Source organism: Passer montanus, unplaced genomic scaffold, assembly GCF_014805655.1.
Source record: "Passer montanus isolate IOZ18808 unplaced genomic scaffold, ASM1480565v1 scaffold48, whole genome shotgun sequence".
NCBI lineage: Eukaryota > Metazoa > Chordata > Aves > Passeriformes > Passeridae > Passer > Passer montanus.
In genome coordinates, this window is record NW_024369707.1 from 1,688,157 (window position 1) to 1,713,042 (window position 24,886).

At 40.2% G+C, this 24,886-nt stretch overlaps 1 protein-coding gene across 3 annotated transcripts; it reads left to right on the plus strand.

The window, feature by feature from the left end:
- The first annotated feature begins 4,270 nt into the window (after nucleotides 1–4,270).
- PLSCR5 (phospholipid scramblase family member 5) lies at nucleotides 4,271–19,643 on the plus strand. Of its 3 annotated transcripts, XM_039722454.1 has the most exons (11): nucleotides 4,271–4,325; nucleotides 5,018–5,531; nucleotides 6,568–7,224; nucleotides 7,950–8,115; nucleotides 10,661–10,812; nucleotides 14,856–14,898; nucleotides 15,755–15,975; nucleotides 16,876–17,037; nucleotides 17,675–17,836; nucleotides 18,723–18,801; nucleotides 18,880–19,643. In XM_039722454.1, exons 4-10 carry the CDS (start codon nucleotides 8,103–8,105, stop codon nucleotides 18,759–18,761), a joined length of 792 nt encoding a protein of 263 aa, XP_039578388.1. In that variant the 5' UTR covers nucleotides 4,271–4,325; nucleotides 5,018–5,531; nucleotides 6,568–7,224; nucleotides 7,950–8,102; the 3' UTR covers nucleotides 18,762–18,801; nucleotides 18,880–19,643. The 3 variants fall into 3 exon arrangements, with proteins under 3 accessions (XP_039578388.1, XP_039578387.1, XP_039578389.1); XM_039722453.1 differs by having other exon boundaries at nucleotides 18,723–19,643; XM_039722455.1 differs by lacking the exon at nucleotides 5,018–5,531 and having other exon boundaries at nucleotides 4,276–4,325; nucleotides 6,968–7,224; nucleotides 18,723–19,643.
- The last annotated feature ends 5,243 nt before the right edge of the window (nucleotides 19,644–24,886 follow it).

The following is a 24,886-nucleotide window of genomic DNA, read 5'->3' on the forward strand; positions in this document are numbered from 1 at the left end:
CTCTGAGGGAAATAAAATTGCAAATAAATACCGTCTTTCCTAATGTCTCTGTAAATGCCAGATTTAGTAACCATTAACCAAATGTTGGAGTCCATAAAATGTAATGTATAGTTCAGTGTGTGTATGTATATATATATATATATATATATATGCCACTCTCATATACTAGTCACCAGAACAAACTATTGTGCTGGAATAAACAAGAGTAGAATTTCTTCCACTATTTCATTATTCTCATTTCTTGCTGCTATAATTAATACATTTTCTGGTTTTGACATGCCAAGTCTCTCTCTGGCTTTCTACTGGATTCAATCTGTAAGTATCAGAGTAAAATAGTATAATTATTACATAAAAATGGTGTGTGTGTGTTTAGCAGGAGGGGGATTCTTTTGAACAAATCTGGAACTTGGAGTTCTCTATCTGGTTCTGTATTACCTGATACTTAAGAGGTATGAGACTGGAAAGCACAGGCTAATTAAGATGTTATTTAGTCTATTATTAAGCATTAATTTAGTACTCTTATTAATAAAAAATTACTTAAAAAAAATCTATTTGTGCCTATTCCCAGTGCAACAAAAATTTCAATCCTGAGATGTTGAAACCCTAATCAAAAGACATAAAATATGAAATAAGGATATTCCCTGCTTCTGTGGTCTTAGTCTTCCACAATTCAGATTCTTCTGAGAAGATAAAATTTTAGAGCAATGAATCTCTGAAAGCACTGCCCTGTTTTCTTGTGTGGAGGGGAAAGTTTCTCTAAACTTCTGTATTTTTCTGAGTAAACTGCCAAACACATTACAAAGCCTTTCAAAAAGATGCATAATAAAGTGATGATAAGGCATGTTAATAATTCTGCTGACACTCATCCTTCTTTAACATGCCTGGGACATAAACAGTAGGAAATAAACAGAGACAATAATTGCTATTAGGTGCCTGAAGAAAAAACAAAGATATGAGGGGGACATGCTAATTAGGCTTCCTCGATGGACCACATGGAGATGAAAAGGAGATAAAAATAAAAATAAAGCAAACAAAGCTGAAGTATTTAGACAGCTTTGCAAGAAGTTGTTGTCTATGACAATGAACTGTCCATGGTTGTAAAGTCCTTCGAGACAATATCTGAGACAGTTTCTGTCATTTTCTGCATACATCAGAGGCAGGGTGGCACCACGGTGTCACTTTGGGATCTCGTGGGATATACAACAGAACTGATCAACCCTGAGGGAGCTGAGATGGGGAGACAGCAGGACCAGCTTCTAGCAGAGCATCTTGTTATGGGAATAGAGCAGCTCCTGCCTTTCCCCTCTCTGTGAGTGCTGGAGGAGGGAGAGAGGAGCTGTGCAGCCATGGCAGATGTGTTAGGGAAAGTCACATGGCTTTTCCATTACAGCATATACTTTTAAGTTGTTCACCTATTTCTACAAACTCTGTTCTTGTAATTGTCTTTCTGTTACACAGTAACTGTTTTGGCTTCTGTACTTCTGTAAAACATTGAAAATATACAGCCTGGGAGTTTGAAAGCAAAATGCTGTCAAGACATACTAATTAGAAAAATTGTGCACACACAACCTCCTAGTGTTCACTTTTGCTCTCATTTGTTTTACAGATGGTGCTGGGTCAAAGAAGCAGCCTGTCTTGCAGGACAAGCAGTTCTGAGGTTCTGAGCATCTCTACATTTTCACGTATGCACAAGTTTTCTTCTTAGCTTTTTTTGCTTACCTAATCACATAGGTGATTTGCTAACATTTTCCTCTTCTCTTTTACTTTGTATAACAGCCAGTCTGCAAAATGCAGGAATCAAAAGGACAAATTTGTTGTTCACAGGATCAAGAACAAATAGAAAAACTTGTGGTTTTGGTTGTTTTTTGGGTTTTTTTAAAATTTGGCCAGTAATTGACCTGTGATACAGGAAGAGTGGAATATAAAACAAACCTGGGAAAAAAGCATCAGGTTTCCAGATATGGTTTAAGCAGCCTAATGCATGAACACGTCTATAAAAATGAGTGATTGGACCAGTAATAAAGTGGCTACTTGGTGCCCACTGAATGGTCCTGGCAAACTGAGGCACAGAACACTTACTTTGTAGCTTGGTGTCCCAGATAAGTTCTTAGGATTTTATTTGACCCAGTTGGGATGCTAATGGATAACTGTTATTGTATGATTTTTCTGGAAAATCCACAGTAGATGAGGATTGTAATAAATTCCATGTGTTTCCCATGTGTTTTTCAATAGGAAATAATATGAAAAATAAAATCACCTGGAATCCTGCAAGGATTACTTAGTGGGCCACTGCCATCCTCTCAGCAGGTAGAATGTCTAAAATGCAGTAAATACAAAACCAAAACATTTTTAGATTAAAAGAAAACACTAATAGTTGTGCTGTACTATTGGTAGGATTTCAAAACATTGATACTAAATGTAGAAAACAAATTGGATTTAGATTCTTAGTTCCTTTTGTTATTTTTTAGGGGATGAAAAGCTTTATCAGAACTAAGCTCATCTAAAACTTATTATTCTTTCAGTATGCTAATTAATAGAGCAGGATCATGGATTTGTTAATTAAAATAAGATACCTCAGGGAAACTGAAATTAATTTTGCTGTCCTAATAGAGTTACCATTATGCCATTAAATCTTATGGATGTCTTATCTACTTCTCTTTTTTTCCTTCTCTCAAAAAGTAAAAAAAAAATAAATTATTTAATTTGAATTTAGAATCAGAATATTGAATAGCGTTTTTCTGAAAATGTGGAGAAGATCAGTGAATAATCTTGGAATATCTTTGATTTCCAAAAATCTTAGAAGTGGCCTGCGTGTGAGTGTCAGGACCGATCCCCTCCTGTGCTCTCCCATTTGGTTGGTCCTGTGAAAGCTTCTGCCTTCCCAGGAAGAATGTCTGCTGTTTGCTTTCAGCCTGTGAGGTGTTCAGAGGCATTGGCTGCATGGAAGGACAGGCAAGATGCAGTTCTGTTACTGTCCAGTTTGTGTTTAGTCAGCAGACAGAATTTGAGATGTTTTGCAAATTTCAGTTGAACGTGGCAACTGGTTTCAGGCAAAAGTAAAAATAATAACAACAGGTGAAATTAATTTCAGTTTCTCAGAATAGATTAATGACAGTTTACTAAAGTAAGCAGAAAAGTCTCCTGAAATATCTTTGTTTCCAATGTACAGTCAGATCAAGTAAACTATGGACCTCCAGTGTGCTCTTGCCACAGACAAAGTTATTCTTTCTCACACTCAAACCCAATTAACATTAAAGGATATTTATCTGGAGCAGAATAGATCTTCAAGATAGATGTAAAAGATTCCCTCAGAGTGTCCATTATTTAGAACAAAATCACTCAGAAGTGAAAGACTAGTATTGGAAAATTCTTCATGACCAGTGGTCAGTTTTGGTACAGGTTTTGGTGCAAAACATATCCAGGTCTTTTATGCTGCTGCATCCTTGCCTTATTTTTTGCTTAAATCACAGGGTCTGCTTACATAAATCAGTCTCTTGATGGCTAAACTTCCTCTACTTTTTATTCTAAAACCTGCTTAATGTGATTAAAATTGAAATATTTGGGTCTGGGGATCAATTCAGATATTTGGACTTTGTGCTCCTGTTTCAGAACTGGTAGGAAACCAGGACATGCATGAGCTTAGTGGCAGTGCCCACAGCCCCTCAAAGGCTGTATTTGCATAAGAACAAGATTTTAGAGATTATTATAAAAACTTTAAAACTCAGTGCAACAGAAATGTACTAACAAAAAAAAACCTTGACAAAACCAGAAAAAACCCTTGACAAAACCAGAAACCAAACACACCTGTTCCCCTCAAACCCCTAAACAGACAAACCCTATGCCAAAAGCTTCTCTTTCTTGCGTGACAAGATTTGGTATGGAAGCTGCTTTATGAATTTCCAGTGGATTGTTTGGTTTTGCTGACATCTATATTTAGTTTCTGATCCACATCAGTGCTTGCTGGGGTAGCATTAAAACCTCTGATAGGTATTCAGTACCACGTTCCATCTCTAACCACAAATGCTGGAAAGGTTTCTTCCCTTACACAACCACTTTGAGATTGCTGTTTTGATCCCATTTCTCCCAGCGGAGTTGAATGCAAAATAAGGATCAGGTTGCTGGAGAGCTGCTATTTTAAAGGTAGCGTTTTGCTGTTAATTGGTGCACGAAAGACACCTTGTGTAGCAGCTCCCTGGCAGTGCTACCTGAGGAGGCGGCGCCGGGAGCTGCCTGCGGAATTCCAGCGTGATTGCAGATGTCCTTGCAGGGGAGGAGCTCCTGGAGGCACCCGCTGAAGCAAGACGCCTCACAAACAAAAGTTCAAGGTGAGAGCCCTACTAGGTGCTGGCTGATTTAAGGAATGGTTTGAGTTTGGGGTTTTTTTTTCTCTCCAGTGCAAAAAGCAATACTGGGTGAAATAATGTAACTTGGGGCTTGTAATTGCATGGGGTCACAGTCTGATAGTTACGATCGCTCTCAGCATTTCTCCCTGTGCTAAAGGGAAGACAAGAAAAGGGAAGAAAGAAGACTATGATATTTTCTATTTAAAAAATGGCAATAACAATGCATTTTAATGCTGGTTGATATTTCGAGGAAGGGAAGTCTAGAATGCAGGCAGTGATTGGTGATGACCCCTCAGCAGCAGGGGCGCTCAGGCTCTGCCTGGTGATGCTCAGGAGTGTCCTGATGCCTGTGTGCTGCTCTCAGCCTGTTCTGCATGGCACAGGGTGTCCCTGGCTGCCTGGAGCTCGGGAAGGGCAGGTGGGGAGGGGCTGAGCTCTCTTGCCTGAACTTCTGGAGATTGTGGGGACAAGGGGAGAGGCAGTTTCTTCTCACCTGGAGGAGCCCTTAGTGGTACAGTGGGGAAAGGGGAGGGCCATCTTCTCCTGCTGAGTACAGGGATGAATACCAGGTTTTCAGAGCAGTTTTTTGAACAGCAGGGAGCAGGACAAGAAATCAAACAGCTTTTCCTAATACTTTGAAATTTGTTACTGTCTTCTGTTTTTCTCTTGTGAAGGTGGTTTTTGTGAAACCATTGCCATACTCCTGCTGTGGCGCCTGTAGAAAATGGAAGAGTGATTAGGCTCCTGAGAAATGGCACCTATGCTGAGCCATGTGACATTTCTGCTCTCTTGATCCACCTGGTTGACTATTACTACATGCTTTCAGGAGGAAAATCTGTGTTCTGCTTCTGTGCTGAGGACAAAGATGTCTTAGTCCGTGGATATGTTTCCTACAGGCTGCAGTAATTTATGTAATAACCATTAACTGCAGTGGTGCTTGTACCTCAGCTCAGCAGGGATGGATCTCTGGGCCTTTGTGGAGCTGGTAGTTATAGAAAAGATGCAATTTTTCTTTAAGGAAAAAAGGAAGGTCTTAGATGTATAAACTCCTCCAGCCAAGCACTGCTTGCCCTGATCTGGATAGGCTCATTGTTTTTGATGGATCCATGCTAACTTGTGCCTTCTAAGGATTTGCCCATCAATTTTTATCAGCTTTCCAGCATGGGATGGAGCAAGAATATTTTAGAGGTAGCAGGAATATATGTATGTATATTTGTTTGTTTGTTTGTTTGTTTTTGTTTTGCTTTTTAACAGCTGTGAATGTGTTTCAGATGCCCAGCACATTCATGCAGAGGAAGGCAGGTACTTTATTTTAGTGCTGAGACTATGACTGGTTGAGTCACTGCAGGCAGTGATATGGCTCTCCTGGGCCTTCTCCAAGGGGCAGAGGCAGCCAGTTTGGTGTCTTGGTGAAATTCTCCTTTGGGTGCTGCTGCTCTGCTTTCTGAAGGCCCTAAAATATGATTGGAAGTAGCAGTACACAATTCTTTAAATGTTTGTCCTCATTTCTTGAGTGTTCCTCCTGTGCATATCTAAAGGGCACCAAAAGAATGGCTTTGTGCCTGAATAAATATGATTAGGTCTTCTGTACCTGATATCTTGGTGAGAATGATTTAATCATGGCAGCAGCCTATTTGGACCAATATATGAGTATTTATTTAAAAAAAAGGTAAAAGGGGACATTGTAAAAGATGTAAAAATTTGTGAAAAAAATGAAACCAACACACAAAATGTACTTAAAGCTGAGTTGTATTTCTTTCTGTTACCTATTTACTGCAATTTTGCAAATAATGTCAGAAAAAAAAAAAGTTATTTGGGGCAGAACTATTGCAGGGAAATGTTTATTTCATGAGCAGCAGGAAAATGAAACCTGGCTCCTGCAGGGAGGGGAGCCTGCCTGTGCTGCCAGGGCAGCTCTTGGGCAGAGCCTGGGTCAGTAAATGAATCACTTGGACTTCTCAAAAAAATGCTTTTAAAATGTTTGAAATGTCTTCTTTCAGCACATTTTGTTTGAGGCACTTTTCTTAACACATTATGATTGTTTTATGCATTGACAGAATTGCTGGGACTTTTTTTGCCCTGTAATTTTCTGGGAGGTAAAATAAGTCTATTAATTTTAGAGATAATTGAGTGCCATCTCATTTGAATTCTCATCTGTCATTTTAAAAGATAGTTTTACTATATTTATCCAGAGCTTTCCCTGTACTTTTTCTTCTTTTTGTAGGCTTTGTGTCTGCTCTCTGGATTAGAGCCTCTGCTCCAAAGAAGCCCATCCTTAACAGGGAGAAAGAAAGCAAAAACTTTTGGTCATTCTTAATTTTTATTTCCAGTTGTGTCAAACTTCTTCCTAATCCAGAAGGATTTGTTCAGTACCCATTTTTCAGTCACCAAAATCTTTGTCACTTCTCTGGTTGTTTCCAGGGTCTGGCTCCTGGGCTGGCCTGTGCTTGCCACTGCACCCAGGGAGTTCTCAAGCAGGCAATGATAAACTCCTGGGAAATTTAATGTAGCCAAACCCATAAGTAGATCTGAGGCTTTTGCACTTGCTACTCTAGTCTATAAAAATCAGCTTCCATATAATTTGGGGTTTATTTTGGGATGGGTGTTCTGTATTCTTCCTTCAGAGAATCTTCATCAGCATCTTCCTGAGCTGAAAACTCTGGAATTTAATCTGCTCAGCCATACTTCAGACAGATTCAAAACAGTGCAACTTGCAATAGCAAAGAGGACAGAAGATGGTCCCCAGCACCTCCCTTGGCTCTGCTGGGCTCTGTGCATAGGCTCTGCCATTCTTTCAGCCGTGCATCACAGCTGCCTGCAGATCACACCTGCCTGATGATTTCCACAGCAACTTGGGCACTCAAGGCAGGAATATGAGCTGGTAAGTGAAGGTTACTCTCCCTTCTTCTCCTCATCTTTTCCTCCCAGTGCAAGGGGGTTAATTATTATATGTGGCAGTTTTGGACAGTGCTTGTGTAGGACAAACAGTGTCAGAGTGTTTTAGTTCTCCAAATCCAGTTCAAACACCTCACCGGGATCAGCAGAACCCTGCGTGGGTGTGAGTGTTGGGGGGCATGGTGGTGGGGGAATGAATGTACAGGATGATTTTATGGGACTGGGTGTAGGCATGACATCCCTTGGAGGACATCCTCTGGCTAATGTTACATGGATGGAATACAGTGAGAAATCCAAGACAGCTTTTCCTGCTTTGTGCATGGAAAATGTTGGCTGGGGTCAGCTGTAGGGAAATCATAGAACCACAGAGTGACCTGGGTTGGAAGGGGCCTTTAAGATGACTAGTTCCAAACCCGCTGACTTAGACAGGCACAGTTTTGCCTAGGCCTGGGGGCTCAGAGCTCCATCCAGCCTGGCTTTAAATGAAATGAGCTATGTACAACTTGATTAGCTCTGTCTTTACCGGATAGCCTGCAGAAGTGGTGACACAAACACTGCACTAAACCCAGAATCTTTGTATTCTCACAACAAACACAGACATTGTAAAGCAGGATTTTAGTCCTGAGGCATTCATTTAGGCAGCGGGCAGGCTGCATCTTTGTCTCTGGGCTGAACTCTTTCCCTCTCTCCCCGGCACGGACGGGCGGACAGCGCCGCGGCTGCCGCGCTCTGCGGGCTGGGAGCGAGCAGAGACACCCACCCTCTGAAGTTCTGTGCCTGCTGTGCGCCTCTTTTATTTGCTGCAACAAGAAAAGCCTTTTCTTTTAACCCCGCTCCCTTTGAAGAAGTAGCTCGGGAAGCTTCATGGCCTCTCAAGGTAAGTGCATCTGTAGTCTGTGTTTTTAGATCGTGTTTACAGAAAACTACAGTCTTGTGGGTTTCCAGCAATCAGCAGCCTGATGAAATGAGTGTTTCAGGATAAAACCACATCAGTCAAAGCACAGTTGTTTTGTCTTCCTTTAATTTTTAAGCATCTAGCATCCAAGAAGCTCCTAAGGAGACTAAAATCTATAGTAGGATGTTATTTGAATAAAATACATTATAAAATGTTAGCCTCTGCATTCAGTCAGAAAATTTAATGTTGGTACCTTGGTGTTTAAACCTGTCCATACAGAATGCCTGGCAAGGGTGGGTATTGAGCCAAGAGTACCACTATTTTTTGCACACTTCTTCCCTGTTTCACTTTGAAAATACTACATCAGCAAATGCTTTCCACATTCAAAACTGGCCAGAGACCTGATAACCCCATGTGAAGAATAATAATAACTGAATTTAATCTGATTACTCCTATCTGGGTGTGTCTGTCACACACTGACTTTAGCAGTAGCCCATTGAGTACTCAGAGCAATGAGCAAACTTGCAGCATTTGATCTAAGCAGCCTTCACAATTCATTTTTTCCAGGTTTTCAAATGCTTCAACTAAGCAGAAGGATACAAATGTCTTTTTCTCTTGAGTGTAACTCCACAGAGGTCATTCTGTAGGCATGTGCACAGGCACATGTTGGCCCAGGGAATTTCAGCAATGTCTGTCTAGGTTTGCCAAATATTTTATTCCTCCTTCTTGCCCTCAAAACACTCAAGACATTCTGCATTAGAGCACTGAAAGGTATACAGGAGAAAGCAAGTTTTGCAGCATTGTTGTACTCATGCATTATAGGGCTTTTTGTTTTAAATTTTGTTTAGTTTTAGCCATATAAGAGAAATCTGCTTTTGCATATTTTTGATGCTTATAATTTAGGAGAAATGGTTAAATTATAATGGTGTGGAATACGGTTTTTAGTGTGAAAAAACTTGACAATTCACCTTTTTCAGGAATATGCAACTCTACAAATTATGTTTGTACAGAATACTCACTGTATCATATGATAACTTTTAAGGTTCTCCATACTAGTAATGAAATGGGAATCATACACCAAAATAGACAAAGTGTCAGACTAGCTCAAATTGTCATTAATATTTAATGTATTTACTGTTTGTTTTTTGTATAGCTTAAGATTTGACAGGTAGAACTGCAATTTGTTGTCTTTTTTTCCTCTTTATTATTCAAGAATAACACTAACACTGGGCTACTTCATGGCATTTCATGTAACAACAAGAGTTACGGCAGTAACAGAACCCTGTGAGGTAAAATGATGCAGAAGAGCGTATAAAATATTTATTACCCAGTTATACATTTTTAAAAGCCAGCAACAAATTCAAAGGGGTTAGTTCTTCCTGTGGTCTCAGACTTTGAAAGAAAGCAGTGGCTGCAAAGCCAAATTAAGATCAAAATATGATTGAATGATGAATCTTTCACAGTGAGTTCAAATAATACTAAAGGATCTCATTTAAACCCACAATAGCAAAAAAGAGATTCAGACTTAGAGCCAAAATTCCTTCTGGACCTCAAACCTCATTGTGTCTAAGTATTGTCACACATGAGCTAAAAATGATCAGTTTGGGGACTGCTTTCCTGCCAAATCACAGGGGGTCAGCTCAATACAAGGATTTGCCATTTGGGTGGAGGGAGCTTCAGTTTGCTCCTTCTGGTTCCTGCAGAACCATTGCTGCTGAAGGCTGAGGAGCAATGTACCTGGAAAAACTAGCAGGAGTTTTTTGGCAATCCAGTGGTTAAGGTGGTCACTGTGGGAGCTGTGGGAGATGGTGCCTGTGGAGCAGTGTGGATTTACAGGTGCCTGTGGCAGTAATGCTCTCGTTACCTTCACAACACTGGCCAAGGTCACCATCACTGTGCCCTAAAGGACTTCTTGTGGTAGCAAACCAGAAAACACAGCATAATGATATCTGATCCATTCATTAAGATAATAATGAATAATACACTATAAGAGGCTGTGTAGACTTTGATATCAGGGTTGTAATATCCAGCTTGGGGAATCTGAGATCCCTGGAAAGGTTATCTCTAATTAAGAGAAATTATGAATGCCCTCAGGATGCTGGAAAGCATCTTGCTGGGATCCAGCCCTCAGCAGCTCAGGGCACACTGGCACACAGGGCAGCTCACAGGGAGCAGGGCTGGGCAACCTGTGCTGAGGGGCTTCTGGCCACCCTGTGTGTGAGCCCAGGCCAGCTCCAGCCTCGCCACACAGGCTCTGTGCTCACCAGCTGGCAGAGCAGATCAGGTGCCCTCCAAGACCACATCTCCTGATTTAACCTCATCTGCAGTGATTCCCCTTTGCAGTGATTCCCCTTTGCACATCCTGAGGCAGCTTTATAGTCAGTGCTCAATGTATGGACAATCATGAGATTCCTTTTGGGTCCTGACCTGAAGTACTGATACAGTCATGTGCAGAATGATGTTATTGTTCCAGCTGCTCTTTGGTCCTGATGTTTCTGTGTTTTTTCTCTCTTTTTTTCCCCTGCAGAATCTCAGGGACAAACCAAATTAATCTTTAAGGATTATCTCCCTGGTTCTTCTGACATTCCTCAACAGAATATGCCTGTTGAACCAACAAGTCTCTGGAAGCAAACGTCACACACTCATAATTTGCCACCTGGTCTGGAGTACCTGAACCAGGTCCTGAATCTTTCTGACTGTTAGAATTGTTATGTTTTCCTTTTATGTTGCTTTGATGCCTTGGAGGATGAGGTTGTTTGGGTTTTTCCTCTTGGGAACGGGGTAGGCTGAGATGGAGAGACTTTTTTGTTGTTTGATTCTATTGAGATAAGGAAGATAGGAGAGATAAGCTTTTTCTTCATTGTTGCCATTCATTTTATAGAAATTAGATGAACATAAGGCTGAGTGTCTACAAACTTGCATTAACTCTGTGTGAGGAAGAAACTGCTAATGCCTGAGAGAGGAAAATGCTTGAAAATGGAGGCAGAGGTCATAGGTGGGGAAGAAAAATGAATGCTTAAGTCTTCTCCATCCTACTGCTAAACATGTGGCTGTCCCTTTTGCTCTGTGAAATCTCTCTGCTCCTGGAGCTCAGGTGGTCTGCAGCTCTGCTCCAGAAGTTTCATCTTCTCCTGAACCTTTTTACCAGGAGAGTCACTCCCTGCTGTTGCTTTGACACTGACGGAGGTTTGTGTTTTACATGTGGCTGGATTGTGCCACTCTTACATGCTGAGTAAGATGTCAATGCCCTGCCTGGTATGGGCAGGGACAGAATCAGGCCCCCAGCATAGTCAGATCATAATTCTGATACTCCTCTGCTGTGTTTGCATTTTGGTGATGCTGGGAAATGTTCACTTCACTGAAGATGTGTATTTTAGGCACACGTTTCTGCTAGTTTTGTATCGAAGCAGAAATTGAATGTATTTTATATTTGGAGCTAAGCTACCTAGATAGCTAATGAAATGGAGAGACTCTTCAGAAGCAGTCTTTCATGTGGAGTGATGACTTTCATTTCAAGATGCTTGAGCACAGAATGATATGTGTTGTCAATTACACAAGCATTTGCTTAAAGACCGTGGAAGACATTTTCTAGTCTAAAAGTGATTGTGCTAGTCAGTATTTGGCAGGTTACATATTCAGGCTCCTGTACAAACATGAATTACACCTCAGATTTACCCAGACAACGTAGGCAAGCAAATACTATCACTCCATTTTATAGAAGCTTTACATCTGACGTTAAGAAAAAAGAGCAGGTCACTCTCAGAGCTACAGCTGGAACTGAAGACCTCATTCATACTTATTCTTGGCTTGTGCCACAGCTCTTGCTAAGGATTCTCAGTTTTCTCTGCAGTCTGAAAAGTGGGAAGCATGTGTGCAGTGCTGCTGGCTGGCATGTTCCCACAGCTCGAGTTTCTGTGCGCTGCAGAACATTTTAGTGTGTGATGCTGAAGCCACGCTGGCCGTGTGGCTGATGAAAGGGGCTCATTCAGGATAGAGGGAGCATGAAGGAGGTCCCACAGGCAGCAGGGAGAGGGCTGCCTGCAGAATGCATGTGGGATTCACAGCTGCTAGGGTAATCCCTTGGGATTTATGCTTATGGACTAAGATATTTCCACAGAATTAAATGTTTGAATGAAGATGTTTCTAGCAGAACTTGGAAATTATTTATTCTACTGGGAAGATTTCTAGAAGACTGTGTTTCATTCTGGTGCTGTGTACGTTGGGGAAAAGAGGGTCCAAACTCTTGGAAACAGGCACAGAGAGGTGCTACTGGAAGTGCACAGGGAATAGAGAACCTCCTTTAAAACAAGACTCCATCTGTTTTATCTGTAGACTAAAAGCAACAGTATTGGAGAGGGAACCATACTGAGTGCCTAGGAGAGTAAACAAACTGTGGGAAAGAGACATATTTAATTTATAGAATTTTGTTACTAGAAGAAAGATTATACAGAGAGTGCTTGTGAATCAATACAGAATAACAAATAGAAATTATGTTCTCCAGCAGGATTGGGCAAGATAACTGGATAGATTTGAGAAAGCTGAATGTATTTCTCAATAAGACCATGACATGTTTGACACAAGGATCCAGATTTAGTCAGTCTCAGAGAGATCCCTACAATCTTGTTCTAAATAGCAACCCAAGGATTGGATGAGAGAAAAGGAAAACGTGTGTCCTGTAGGTAAAGGCCAGCCGGGAACATTTCACTCTGCAGATCCACACCCTGCAGCGAGTTCAGGTGAAGGAATGATTCTGATCAGTTTTTTGAGGTGCACCAGAGAAGGACAAGAAACTGCTTCTGCCTCAGTAAATACATCAGATTTCTAAGACTACCACTCTTTAATAACTTCCTGCAGAAAAAAAGTTACCTAAACCTCATTACTGTCTTTCAAATTACAGCCACAGCTCAAAGAGTAGTTCAGTGACTATAACAAAAATCAAATGAACTTTTTCCCACAGCAGGAATAGACAGGTGAAACCTTGGAGAAGAATTTTCTGAGTATTTCAACTGCATGTTGTGCCACCAGTCAGGTTTAACTGTTGTAAAAAGCTTCTTTGTTTAGGCTTGGTTAGACAGATCAGATGTAAATTTGATCCCCACAGAACTGAATATTGAGAATTAGCTGTGTATAAGGAATTTTAACATATCTGAGCTCAAGAGGACCAGACCCTTGTTAAGCCAGAGGGCTTGGAGTGCTTTCAAATGCAAGTGCAGAATTCCCTCAATCCACAAGTGCCCCAATAAAAATGCATCAGAATAAATGCCCTGCAGAAACCAGTGAAAGGCAAAACAAGGATAACAAGTGGTACTGCTGTGTTGTCTTAACATTGTTTATACATTGTGCACAGTAAACCAATCGACCAAAATCACTCAAAGCTTTTAACAATTCAGGGTCATTAATTTTCTTTTTCCTGTGAAAGTCTACATGGAAAAAAGAAATCCATGTTAAAATAAATACTAAAATATTAAAATAGCTCTACCATCTTTAACTTTTTTATTCTCTTTCCATCAGCAGAGCCCTTCCTATGAGCTCCAAGAGCTCTCTCATAAGACCCAAACAACAAACAGCAAAGATTCTTGGGAGAATATTTTTATGTCTAAATATTTTTTATTATTTCAATTACTGGCATGCACATTTCTGAGATTAATGAAAGGGATAAAGAAGTTCTGCTTTTTACCAGCTTCTCTTTGCAGCCTGAACTAGCTGCAGGAGCTGACAACAAGTGACAAATGTCTGCAACAGTTTGAATACATACCAGGCAAGATTTATCAATTTTAAAATATCCAGGCTCTGGAGAGCTGTGATCTGGTGGTCTCAGAAGGTCGCTGTGTGCTTTGTGTCTGCAGCTGTGAGTAACAGCAAAACCCTGTGCCAAGCGTTTGTTCATCAGGAATTTACAGAAAAATTACTGCAAAGAGATTGGTAAAGCCTAAAACTGTCACATAAAATAGGCATAAAAAAGTCACATAAAACTGAAAGGTAGACTGGAATTAAATCTTGCTGGTTTTGTAATGCTAACAACTGTTCTCCAAGAAAGACAATGTTGGAGGGACGATAAGCACAGCAAAGCTAGGTATCGTGGCAAGCAGTTTTTCTCCTGCATTTGTAACCAGCTTGTGGGGGAAGACATTTTCAGCCAGCTGTTTCATTGTTGTTTTGCTCATTCTGGCACTCTGGCTTGACCATTTAGCAGACTTAGGATGTTTGTGCTCCTGAGATCAGAGTGTCAAAGCCGGTGTGTGCCATTGCTGGCATCCCCTGACTGCCTTGCTGGGCTGCTCCAGCAACATCCTTTGGGATGTGGCCACTGCACATTTCAAGCTTGAGCCCAGGCTCATTCATTCCTGCACTGCCATCTTGCCCAGCACCAACCTTGGATTTGGGGTGAGGAGCTTCCCCTCTGACAGAGAGCAACAGGAGCAAGAGTGGATTCTGCTTTTTGTTGCTGTTGTCTGCCTTGTTCCCTCAGTGAAGATTATTTCTCTTCAAGCGTGTGAGTGAATTACATGGCCACAGCACCTAATGTCACATTGCTCAGCCATAATTTCAGAGAGAAGTCCAAAGTGTGACTTGAGATGTCCTTCAGGCACCCAACCTGTGCACCTCTGTAAGGAAAGAAGTCCTAATTACAGGGAGATGAGCAATGAAAATAGACATGTGACCACTGGCAGCCCCAGACCTGTCCAAGACCCACCATCTTGTTTATTTTTATTTTTAAGCAGCTGGACCAGATAATTATCCATCAGCAAGTGGATCTTCTGGAAGGTATGGTGCAATCCTTGTCACCCTTTAACAGTGCTAGTACAGGGGTGTCCCCAAAAGGCACCAGGTCTTGCCCCCAGCTCACTGAAGTTGTTGTGAACTCTCCTGCTGCCCTCGTGTCAGGCTGTTATGCAGTGATAGGGTGGGGAAGGATCACTTTATTGTTTGCCTGTTCTGTAGCAAACCACTGAGGGGTGAGTAGTCTCTCCAACAGTCCTCTCCCTCAGACACCTTCCTCTTAGTGTTATTAAAGCTTAACCATCTTTCCAATCCATGGAAAAATTTATCTAACAATAAGTAACATACTATGAGAAACAAAGCAAATAGCAAAAGAAGGTCAGAAAACATAAAATGAAGCAAAAGATTTTCTACTTATTTAGTTTCTCATAATTTCAAAGTAATGGACAAGTATTAAATACTGTAAAACTTTACTACTAGTAAAATACTGTAGAATGTATTTCTCCCATTCAAAATGGTTTTAGCCTGATTATTAAATAACCTGCTGGGCGAAAGCTTTATCTCTGAGGTGGGGTAGTCTCAGGATGTTACTTTTCACAGATGATAAAGCAAGAAAATACCCAAACAAACTCAGGATCTGAATTCTCTGTTGTGATATGTACTTTAGTGTACAACAAATCAAAGTCTGTATTAATTCCTTCAAAACAGTGACCTGGCACTACTATTTCCTTATATTTGTATATTTTCTTTGTGTTGCTACTTCAAAACAATTTTTTAAACAATTTTTTTCATAGACTTCTAGAATAAATGCTCATATATATATATATATACACACTCACTAAGATTATACTAAAGCAATAACATAGATTATATTAATGTTCTGCTTGTTTTGCTTTATTAGCCATACTTGGCACAGAGACCTGCAGCAAATACGAGATAAAAAACCCCTTGGGGCAGAGAGTTTACTTTGCAGTGGAAGAGAACGGCTGCTTTGACCGCAGGCTGTGCTCGCCCATCAGGGCCTTCACCATCAGGATTGCGGACAACGCGGGCCGCGAGGTGATCCGGGTCATCAGACCCCTGAGGTGCAGCAGCTGCTGCTTCCCCTGCTTCCTGCAGCAGGTGAGGGGTCCCAAACACCCTTTGTCTCCCAGCACCTCACTGTGCAGCTCCTCCAGGGTGGCAGGGAGCAATTCAGGAATTCGCAGCCCCCCGGCCCGGGGAGGCCTTTGGGCAGACACAACTCCTGATGAATGAGTTCTGTGCCCTTCCATGGCACCTGGCTTTGCTGACATCCCACTCAAAGCCTTGGTGGCTGGTGATGTCTCTCCCAAGACACTACTTGCACTGACACAGGCAGAGATCACCCACTGAGCTCCAGGAGGGTGAAAGATGGAAACTGTGAAGGCCACTGGGGTCTGGGGGTGGGTCTTGGGAGCAGATCTCTTTGGAGGCTGAGCCCTGAAGATCTGTATCTTCAGGGCTATATTTCTCTGGGAAATGGCAGAACATGGAAGCAAGTTGCTTGGAGTGAAAAATGCAGATCCCATAGAGCCTCAGGTCTTTCCTCTGTAATTTTTGTCTCTCCTTTATTCAGACATCTTTCTTGTGTTATGAAAATGTTTTACAGGTTAGCTCATCCACTTACCTTCTTAGCATTTATCCTTGTCAGGATTTTTTAAAGGAATGGTCCTTTGGTAGTACAGCTACTTAAAATAAGCTTGTAGGATATTGCCTTAATACAATATTTTTTTTTCCAGTTTACAGCTTTTATAAAGTCTGTTTTTGTATGTAGGATGTTGGTTTCTGGTGCAGCTTTTGAGTTTCATATTGTCCACTGTATTTAATAATACTGTTAGACAGTTCTTCAATTGCGCAATTTACCAGTGTTTGGTAAAATGATATGTTACTATATTCAGTAGATATATATCTTGTCATTATATAAACAATACTCTATCATGGAAAAATACATTAATATAAAATCAGCTAAAAACATTTTTGTTGTTTTCTTTTATTTGTTAGCTAGAAGTTCAGTCCCCACCAGGCACAGTAGCTGGGTACGTTGTACAGAACTGGGACCCTTTTCTGCCAAAGTTTACTATACAGAATGAAAGCAAAGAAGATGTTCTAAAAATAGTTGGCCCATATGCAACCTGTGGCTGTTTTGAAGATGTTGACTTTGAGGTATGTTTTGTACAAGTGTTAACGATTTAAAAGTTTTTCTACTTTGAATAAATTTCTCAGGTGAGAGGGAGAATGTGAGATACTTGATAAAACCCTGAACAGAGTTTTCTGATGTGAACAAGGTGCTTTGACTTAGTTAAGAAAAAGGAATTTTTTGGTTTATCAACTTATCAGCTCATTAGCTATATTAGAAGACTCCAGTGGATATTGTGTGAAATTTCAGTATACTGTAAGAAACATGCAGATGGCTACATGACTGAGAACACTCCTGTCCCCTGAGGGGACAGTGGTCCACAGCAGTGGGGCTAGGAGAATATAAAAAACAAGAGAGAGGAAAAAAACCCACAACTCTGTGAAAGAAAGGCAAAGCTGGCATAGACTTTCAAGATTGCTTTCTCCCGCTTTTTGTCCGCTGTAAAGATGCTGATGCTTCCAAACTTGAGACCCTTTCTTGCGTGCCACTCATAAAGGGAAATTTGACACTAATAGAACATCCCAGCAAAAAGAATAAAAGGAGAACCTGACAACTATAGCATACTCAACATGTCAGGACACAGTCATTAATTCTGTGGAGATGTCATCAGTGTGCACTTGATTTGTTTACATTTATGTCTGTGCCTGTTTTTCCTTTGTGCAGGTAAAAGCTCTCAATGAGATGACAACGATTGGCAAAATTTCCAAGTATTGGTCTGGATTTGTCAACAACGTCTTCACCAACACTGCCAACTTCGGGATCCAGGTCCCTGTAGATCTCGACGTGAGGATCAAGGCAGTCATGATTGGTGCTTGCTTCCTCATTGTAAGTGTGCAAGGTGGATGGGCAGACCTATAGAGATGTGCAAACAGGACCAAATGGGCCCTTGCTGTCAGCTGAGAACTACAAAAATGCAAGTGTATTGGAAAACAAAACCAAATACCTAAAAGATAAATAAACTAGAAAATTTTAATTTTTATGTCTGCCTTTTTTATGTTCTTAATTTTTTTTTACTTAAACAGTTTAAATAGTATTACACATGCAGTTCAATATTTTGTATGGCAGAATCAAATCTTAACATACACGTCAAACCTACCAAAGTCCCCCAAAGCCCTTATTTTGCTTGAACACGTGTATGAACCAAAAAAAAAAGTTATGTTGTTTTTAATGGTAATTTCAAACCAATTCAACTGTTCTGTTGAGTGTTGCACGTAAGATCTTCAGGTCATATGAAAATTCCTACAAATATTTTCTCATGAAGATAACCATAAGAACTATATGAGAAGGAGAATACTCAGTGCTAGGGGGAAAGATGAAGTTAAGATACATGTTTTCTAGAATTAGAAATTGATATTTGCTGTGTAGCTCTTTTGCCAACATAATTGTGTTAATATGAAATGTTTTCAAAATAATCTGTGATACTTATATCAGAGACTACAAACCAAAATTATAATACTATTTTAATTATTCACTGAAAAGTGTTTGCTTTAAAATTCCAACAACAATTCAGAAATTTTGCTTTTAGTAGGATAGAAATGACAGTTAAGATTTTCGGACTGCCCCCTCCAAAACTGTTTCTCAGTGGCAGCGATAAAAAGTGATTGACTAATATAAATACTTCATGTAACAAAAGTCTGCAAGTAAGACTTTTGATAGTAATTTTTGCATTTTTGTGCCTTCCATATCTAATGCACAGTTTGTTTATTTGTAGGACTTAATGTTCTTTGAAAACTCTTTGGATGGATTATAACAAGATGACAGAAACAATGAAATATGCAGAATGTGTTTCAGTAGGTAAAAATGAACATAAATTGATCTTCCTGCTTTGAAGGCTTATACATTTCTAATTCTTTTTCATTTTCTTCCAGAAATCGTTTGAGCTTTGGACATGATTTTGAACTGCAAAAATCCTTGTTCCTTATAGGAAAAGACAGGGAGCTAATGATGATGTTTATTAAAATATGTCTCATGTAAATAATAATTTCCCACATATTTTTTATGTGTTATAGCTAAACACATACTTTTCACACAGAGCACTGTTGCTTTGGAACAGTGCTATTCTCTTCTTTCTCTTTTGATGTTCCTGCATGGGAAATCATGAAAGATTAGATGAAGGCTTGCAGCATCACTGATGAAAGTCTATGTTTAGAGAAGCCTTTGATGTTTTGCAAGTGCTGGTACCGGTTTCTAACCACATGAGGGTGTGTTCTAGGGGTTTTGCTTTTTTATAATTTTAGAAGTAATTTTCTGATTTGTTATTTAATTAATAGTAGCAAACTGATTTGAAAGTAACAAATATAAAGACATACCCGATGGGAAATTGAAGATGTTATCTGTTTCAGTGAGTTGGAAGAATGGAAGTTATGTTTGCTACTAAATTAATTTTGTGACAAAGCTTGTTTTAATGAGTGGCAGACAGAAATTAGGCTTCCAGCCCTAGACTTGGGAATGTAAGTTCTATTCTGAACATCTGATCTTCCACTATTTGCACTGAATGCAGGCCACAGGTAAAGTTTGAGTGATGGTCCTCTGTGTGCTAGAGGCTCTCGAGTCACTTCCTTTGTACTAGCCAGTGTTAAGGATCCTTGCTGCCATCTACTCAAGGCTTTCCTGAAAAGGTTTGTTCCTCTTTGTAATATCTGGTGGCTGGTAATTTTTCATTCAGACTTGCCTGAGGCCATTCTTGAACAGAATTATTCTTTTCCTTTGGCAAGCTCAGGTATTTTCTGTGATGACTGGGCAGAAGGAGCTTTTTGCAGTTCAGCAGTTTCACATGGTTGTTCATTCCTGCAGCCACGCCTCATCATATTGTTCCCAAACATTTCCACCAACTTCTGCTAATACAAACTTCCTTAGTAGGAATGATATACATACAAGACATAAACAGATTTTTTTGCTGTTGTTGCAAATTATTTGCTGTATGAGCTTGCTTATGCCTCTGAAAAACTCCCTTTTAGAAACAAACCAGTACCATAAAATATTGGTGGCAAACCCAATTGCTCTCATAGTCACCAGTCAAGTTTCTAAGGGAAACATTTTACAAATCACTAGAAATGCTGCCTTTTTTTTATTTTTTATTTTTTTTTTAGTATCAACCAGTAATTCAATTCTTGAAAACAACCAACACATCAACGGAAAGAGAGGAGATAATGAATAATTCATAAAAATGAAAAAGAGCTAAATTTATCAGGTGATTACTTCTCAACAAATATTTAGACTAATTTTAAATTAATGTTCATGGATATGAATTCAAACACAGTGAAGTCAGGAAGTTGCAACTAACGTTCCCATAGTGAAATTAACTCAGGAATGCTTATAGATTTAAACAGTATGTTTAAGATTATATACCACACTTAGGTATTTATACAGATTTACATATGTCTTGAAAATAATTGTGGTTAACAAGCTCTGACAATCATCATTATCTGTTAACCATTTCACTGCTGGCTCTCGCTGTGGCTCGGAGCAGTGCAATCAGGCTGATGAACTGGGGGCTCGCAGGGAACCACTGCTGCCGCCTTTCCCAGGAGGAAGCGCCCTGCCAGCTTCGTGGGCCAGAAGCTCCCTCGTGTGGAAATCCCGGAATCTGCAGAGGAATGCGGAATTTGCAGAGGAATACAGGATGCTTTTTGCTGTTCTGGCTAATGTCACACTGGTGTCGTTCTTTCAAATGCAGCTCCCGCGTGCGTGACTGTAGACTGAGAAAAAGAACCAGATTATTTTTTTTTCCTCTTTAAATCCCTTTGCTACCTTAGACAGAAGTCACTGCTGTTGTAGCTCATAATCTTGGCTCTTGTGCACTGTCTGAACACTCCACTGTATTCAGTGCCCCAAGATCAGCAGGATCCCCACCTATGTTCCACTTTTCCCCTGCCATTTCCAGTCTTCTTGTGGCCCTTAACAAGCCAAAGACATCTCTAAGCAAATGTGTCCAGCCTCATTGAAGTCAACACAAAATAAGGTTTTATTTACCCACAGGGCTGAATTTGGCTGTGAGTGTCCATGTATATACCTTGTAGGTAAGCAGTATCTGCATATAATTTTCAATTAATTCCAACCTTATGATAACACTGGATTTCTTGCATTTAGTGACTTTGTTGCTGTTTTTTGTGTTAATACAAAGGTTTCTTGCTGTTAATGTGTATGTATATGAGTATGCTTGAATGCCTCTGTTTACACTTAGGGGCAGCTTCTGGGACATAAAAGAACAGACTCATCCCCTGGATAAAACAAGCAGTGGGGCTGGGATAGCTCCTGGTGCTTGGAACTCCCTCAGCAGGCTGCTTGACCTCTGTGCCACCCTTCAGCATCCTGGTGGAAATTTAGTGCCATTGCCAGTGCTTTTCCAGCTGGGAGATCACTCATCTAAACCACAGCTGCCACATGGGGCAGGTATCCATCCTCAGCAGAGTTTATGGATTCTGCATGATATTGCTAAAGAAGAGCTAATGTGTTCCAAGATCTTAATAACCCTGCAGCTCTAACTAATAACTCTTTCTTATTAATAGCAATATGTTTCATGTTATGGGAGTTATGTGTGCTCACTTTTCACCGTTCCCCCATTGGCCAGGAGTGGGTCCCAAAGGAGAATTCAGAATCTCCCAAAGGGTCACAGCTTTTTTCTAAGGCAAAATCGTGTTCTGGATATCATCTAGAAAGAAACACGATTGCTCTAAAGAAACAGAAATTTTACTTAATCCAGCCAAGCAAATATTTCAAATCAGTAGCCAAACTGTAAATCTGTGTAGTTCACACTCCTTGTGTTCAATAGATGGCAGCAACAGCTCATTATGACAGTATTTAGCTTTTCACACATCATGAGCTGTACCCAGGATGCTGATGGAAGTTCAACATACCTTTAACCTCTAATTAAACTCTACTCTTAACTGAAAAATTTTCTCTGTCTGATATTAAACCTTTGCCACACAATACTGGATTATCTTTATTTCCTGCAATTTACAGCTGAACTATTAGTTATTTTATGAGATCTGGTCAGGGCATGGGCAGAATACAGTCTACCACAAAGTGAGCTCCTCTGGTCAGTACCCAACCTGGTTTTTTGCATCTGGAGCATCTCTCCAGCTTCTGCAGTTTGACAGGGGAGAAGCCCCAGCCCCAGGACACTCCCCACCTTCTGCAGAAGCAGGTGTTGTGTAAAGGAGAGTGCTGTGTAGTTGCGTGCCTGGAAAGGTGCAAGGTTTCTGTGGTAAAAGGTCACGTCATGATGGTCTGTCCCTGTGTGCTGGGGCAGAGGGGAGGAAATCCCCTGTAGTGCCACAAACCCAGGTGGCACCAGCACATCAGGATGAGCTGCTTTGCCCATCAGACCCTTCCTGTAAGAGAGTGAACACGCAGAGTTGCTGAAGTTCTGAGGTTCTTTGGTTATCTGATAATTTGGTGGATGCAAAAGTAGTTCTGTTCATAGACTTTGCTGTCTGTCTGAAAAAAAAATAAAAATCTTTCTGTGTCAATTTGGGTATTTGTTGGATTTTACAAACCTGGAAATGATCCAAAATGCACATTTTCTAATGGAGTTGGTAGAGTTGTCTAAATGAAGCTGTCTGGGGAAAAAAAAGATAAGAAATTTCCTCGTTCTGACCCTCACTTGTATTGTTTTTTTTTCAATTATAATGTTATGTTCTATGTTAAAATCATAAATCCTAGTCTAATTCAACTCAAGGTGAGTATTGAAGGAAAAATTACCTGCAAGTCATTTCATCAGGACTCATTAACTTGATGTGCTTTTCCACTTTAAGACACTCACTTGAAGGACTTGTTTTTCTCTGTTCCAGTCACATTAGGTAAGTGCTTTATTTACATTTCTGATGCCTTGTATTAGAAAAACCCATACACAGCAACAACCAAACCACAAAGCATCCTGCAAGCTTCTGTTACAGACATTGCTCTATGAGAAATTCCTGTTTCTATCTAGAAATGACCATGGGCATTTTCTCTTTCTGCCCCCTCCAGATCATAGAATCACAGAATGGTTTGGATTGGAAGAAACCTTAAAGATCACTTAGTTCCACCTCCCTGCCATGAGCAGGGACAGTTTTCACTGGACCACGTTGCCCAAGGCCCTAAAGGAAATATCTCAGTGCATGTGTCAAGGTCCAGTATTACTTCAAAAGTCTTTTCTTAGTCATCTGTAGATTATTTGCAGAACATTGGGTAAATTTTGGACATAATGACTGCATTAGTTTTCTATCTGTGTGTCTTTTAAGCAGCTGTCATTATAATGTCCATTTATACCAACAAGAACTGAGAAAAGAAATATAGCCTGGCATCAGAACAAGGATCACTACTAGAAATACCTTGTATGTTTTCACACTTTTCTAGAATTCAAGAGAAAGCTTTGGGCATTTAAAAAAAACATATTTCTTCTGGCCTCCCTGAAGAACCTGAAGTGCCAAAATACTGTTATTTAAAAAGAACAAAAAAAAAAAAAAAAAAGGTCCTATTTACTTTGCAAATCCAGGGGAGATATTTTGGATCTTATGTATAGGATAGTGTCTTGTATGTTTTCACACTTTTCTAGAATTCAAGAGAAAGCTTTGAGTATTTTTAAAAAATATTTCTTCTGGCCTCCCTGAAGAACCTGAAGTGCCAAAATACTGTTAATATTTTGGCTCTTATGTATAGGATAGTGTGCTATGTGTATGGGATGGGAGTAGGAAAATATAAAAAAAAAAAATTTGTTGATAATTAATAATCCAAAGTACTTTCTATGATAAGCTGAGAGAGTTGGGGTTGTTCAGTCTGCAGAAGAGAAGGGCCCAGCACATTTATAGCACATTTCAGTACTTAAAGTTGCTACGTGAGAGTTGGAGAGGGACTTTTAACAAGGGCGTGTAGTGACAAGAGAAGGGGGGATGGTTTTAAATGGATAAAGAGCATGTTTACATTAGACACAAGGAAGAAATTCTTTCTTGTGAGGGTGGTAAAGCCCTGTCACAGGTGGCCCAGAGAAGCTGTGGCTGCCCCATCTGTGAAAGTGTCCCAGGCCAGGCTGGATGGGGCTCTGAGGAACCTGCGATAGTGGAAGGTGTCCTTGCCCATGGCAGGGGATTGGAACAAGATGAGCTTTAAGTCCATTCCAAACCAAATAATTGTAGAATTTGTTTATTTAATCTTCTCTCCTATCTCTAGTTTCAAATAATTGTAGATCAAGGCTCAGAACACCTGGCTAAAGACCCACAGGGGGTACATTCTTTAGCCAGGACTGGATCAGAAACACTGCCCTTGCAACCCTTGAAAATAAGACTGGTTTACAAATGTTATGGTTTGAAATTCAAAGGACTTTTAAGAACTGGTATTTAAGCCAAGAACTGTGTGCACTTGAAACTCCTTAGAGTTTGGAACAGTTTTAAATATTGGATTCTGAAATGTTTTCACTTAAGTAAGCCTTAATGAGAGAACAGCATCACTTCAATGCTCTGAAAATGCAACAGTTGAGACAGAAACAGTGGTTTTATCACTTTCAGACTCTCAAGGCCCTGATGCAAAATGAAATAAAAACTCACAGAAGAGTGAAATACCACTCTTCTGAAATACACCACTGAATTGGCGTGTACAGTGTATTTCATCCTCCTTGACACAGTGGATACTGCCCTTGCAGAGTCAGTGCAGTCCCACAGCTTGATCACTTTCCTAATTGAGGCTAATAGAAGATCTAACAGATATTTTTCCTTTTGCTGATGTGCAAGGTGGGTCACTAAATGTCTTTTGTCTGCTGTGGATGCTCATTCAGTATTCATCATTGTGATACCAAACCAGTCCTTGCACTGTTACAAACACAAGGTGTGAGGTGGTTCTGTGCTTGCTGCTGAGGGAAAAGGGTAACAGCTGCATTTTCTCCATGCTTTGCTCAATAAC

Coding starts and splice junctions, on each gene's coding strand:
- PLSCR5 (XM_039722453.1), top strand. Junction 17,038..17,674: donor TTGAAGATGTTGACTTTGAG/GTATGTTTTGTA, acceptor TCCTTTGTGCAG/GTAAAAGCTCTCAATGAGAT. Junction 17,837..18,722: donor TTGGTGCTTGCTTCCTCATT/GTAAGTGTGCAA, acceptor GTTTATTTGTAG/GACTTAATGTTCTTTGAAAA.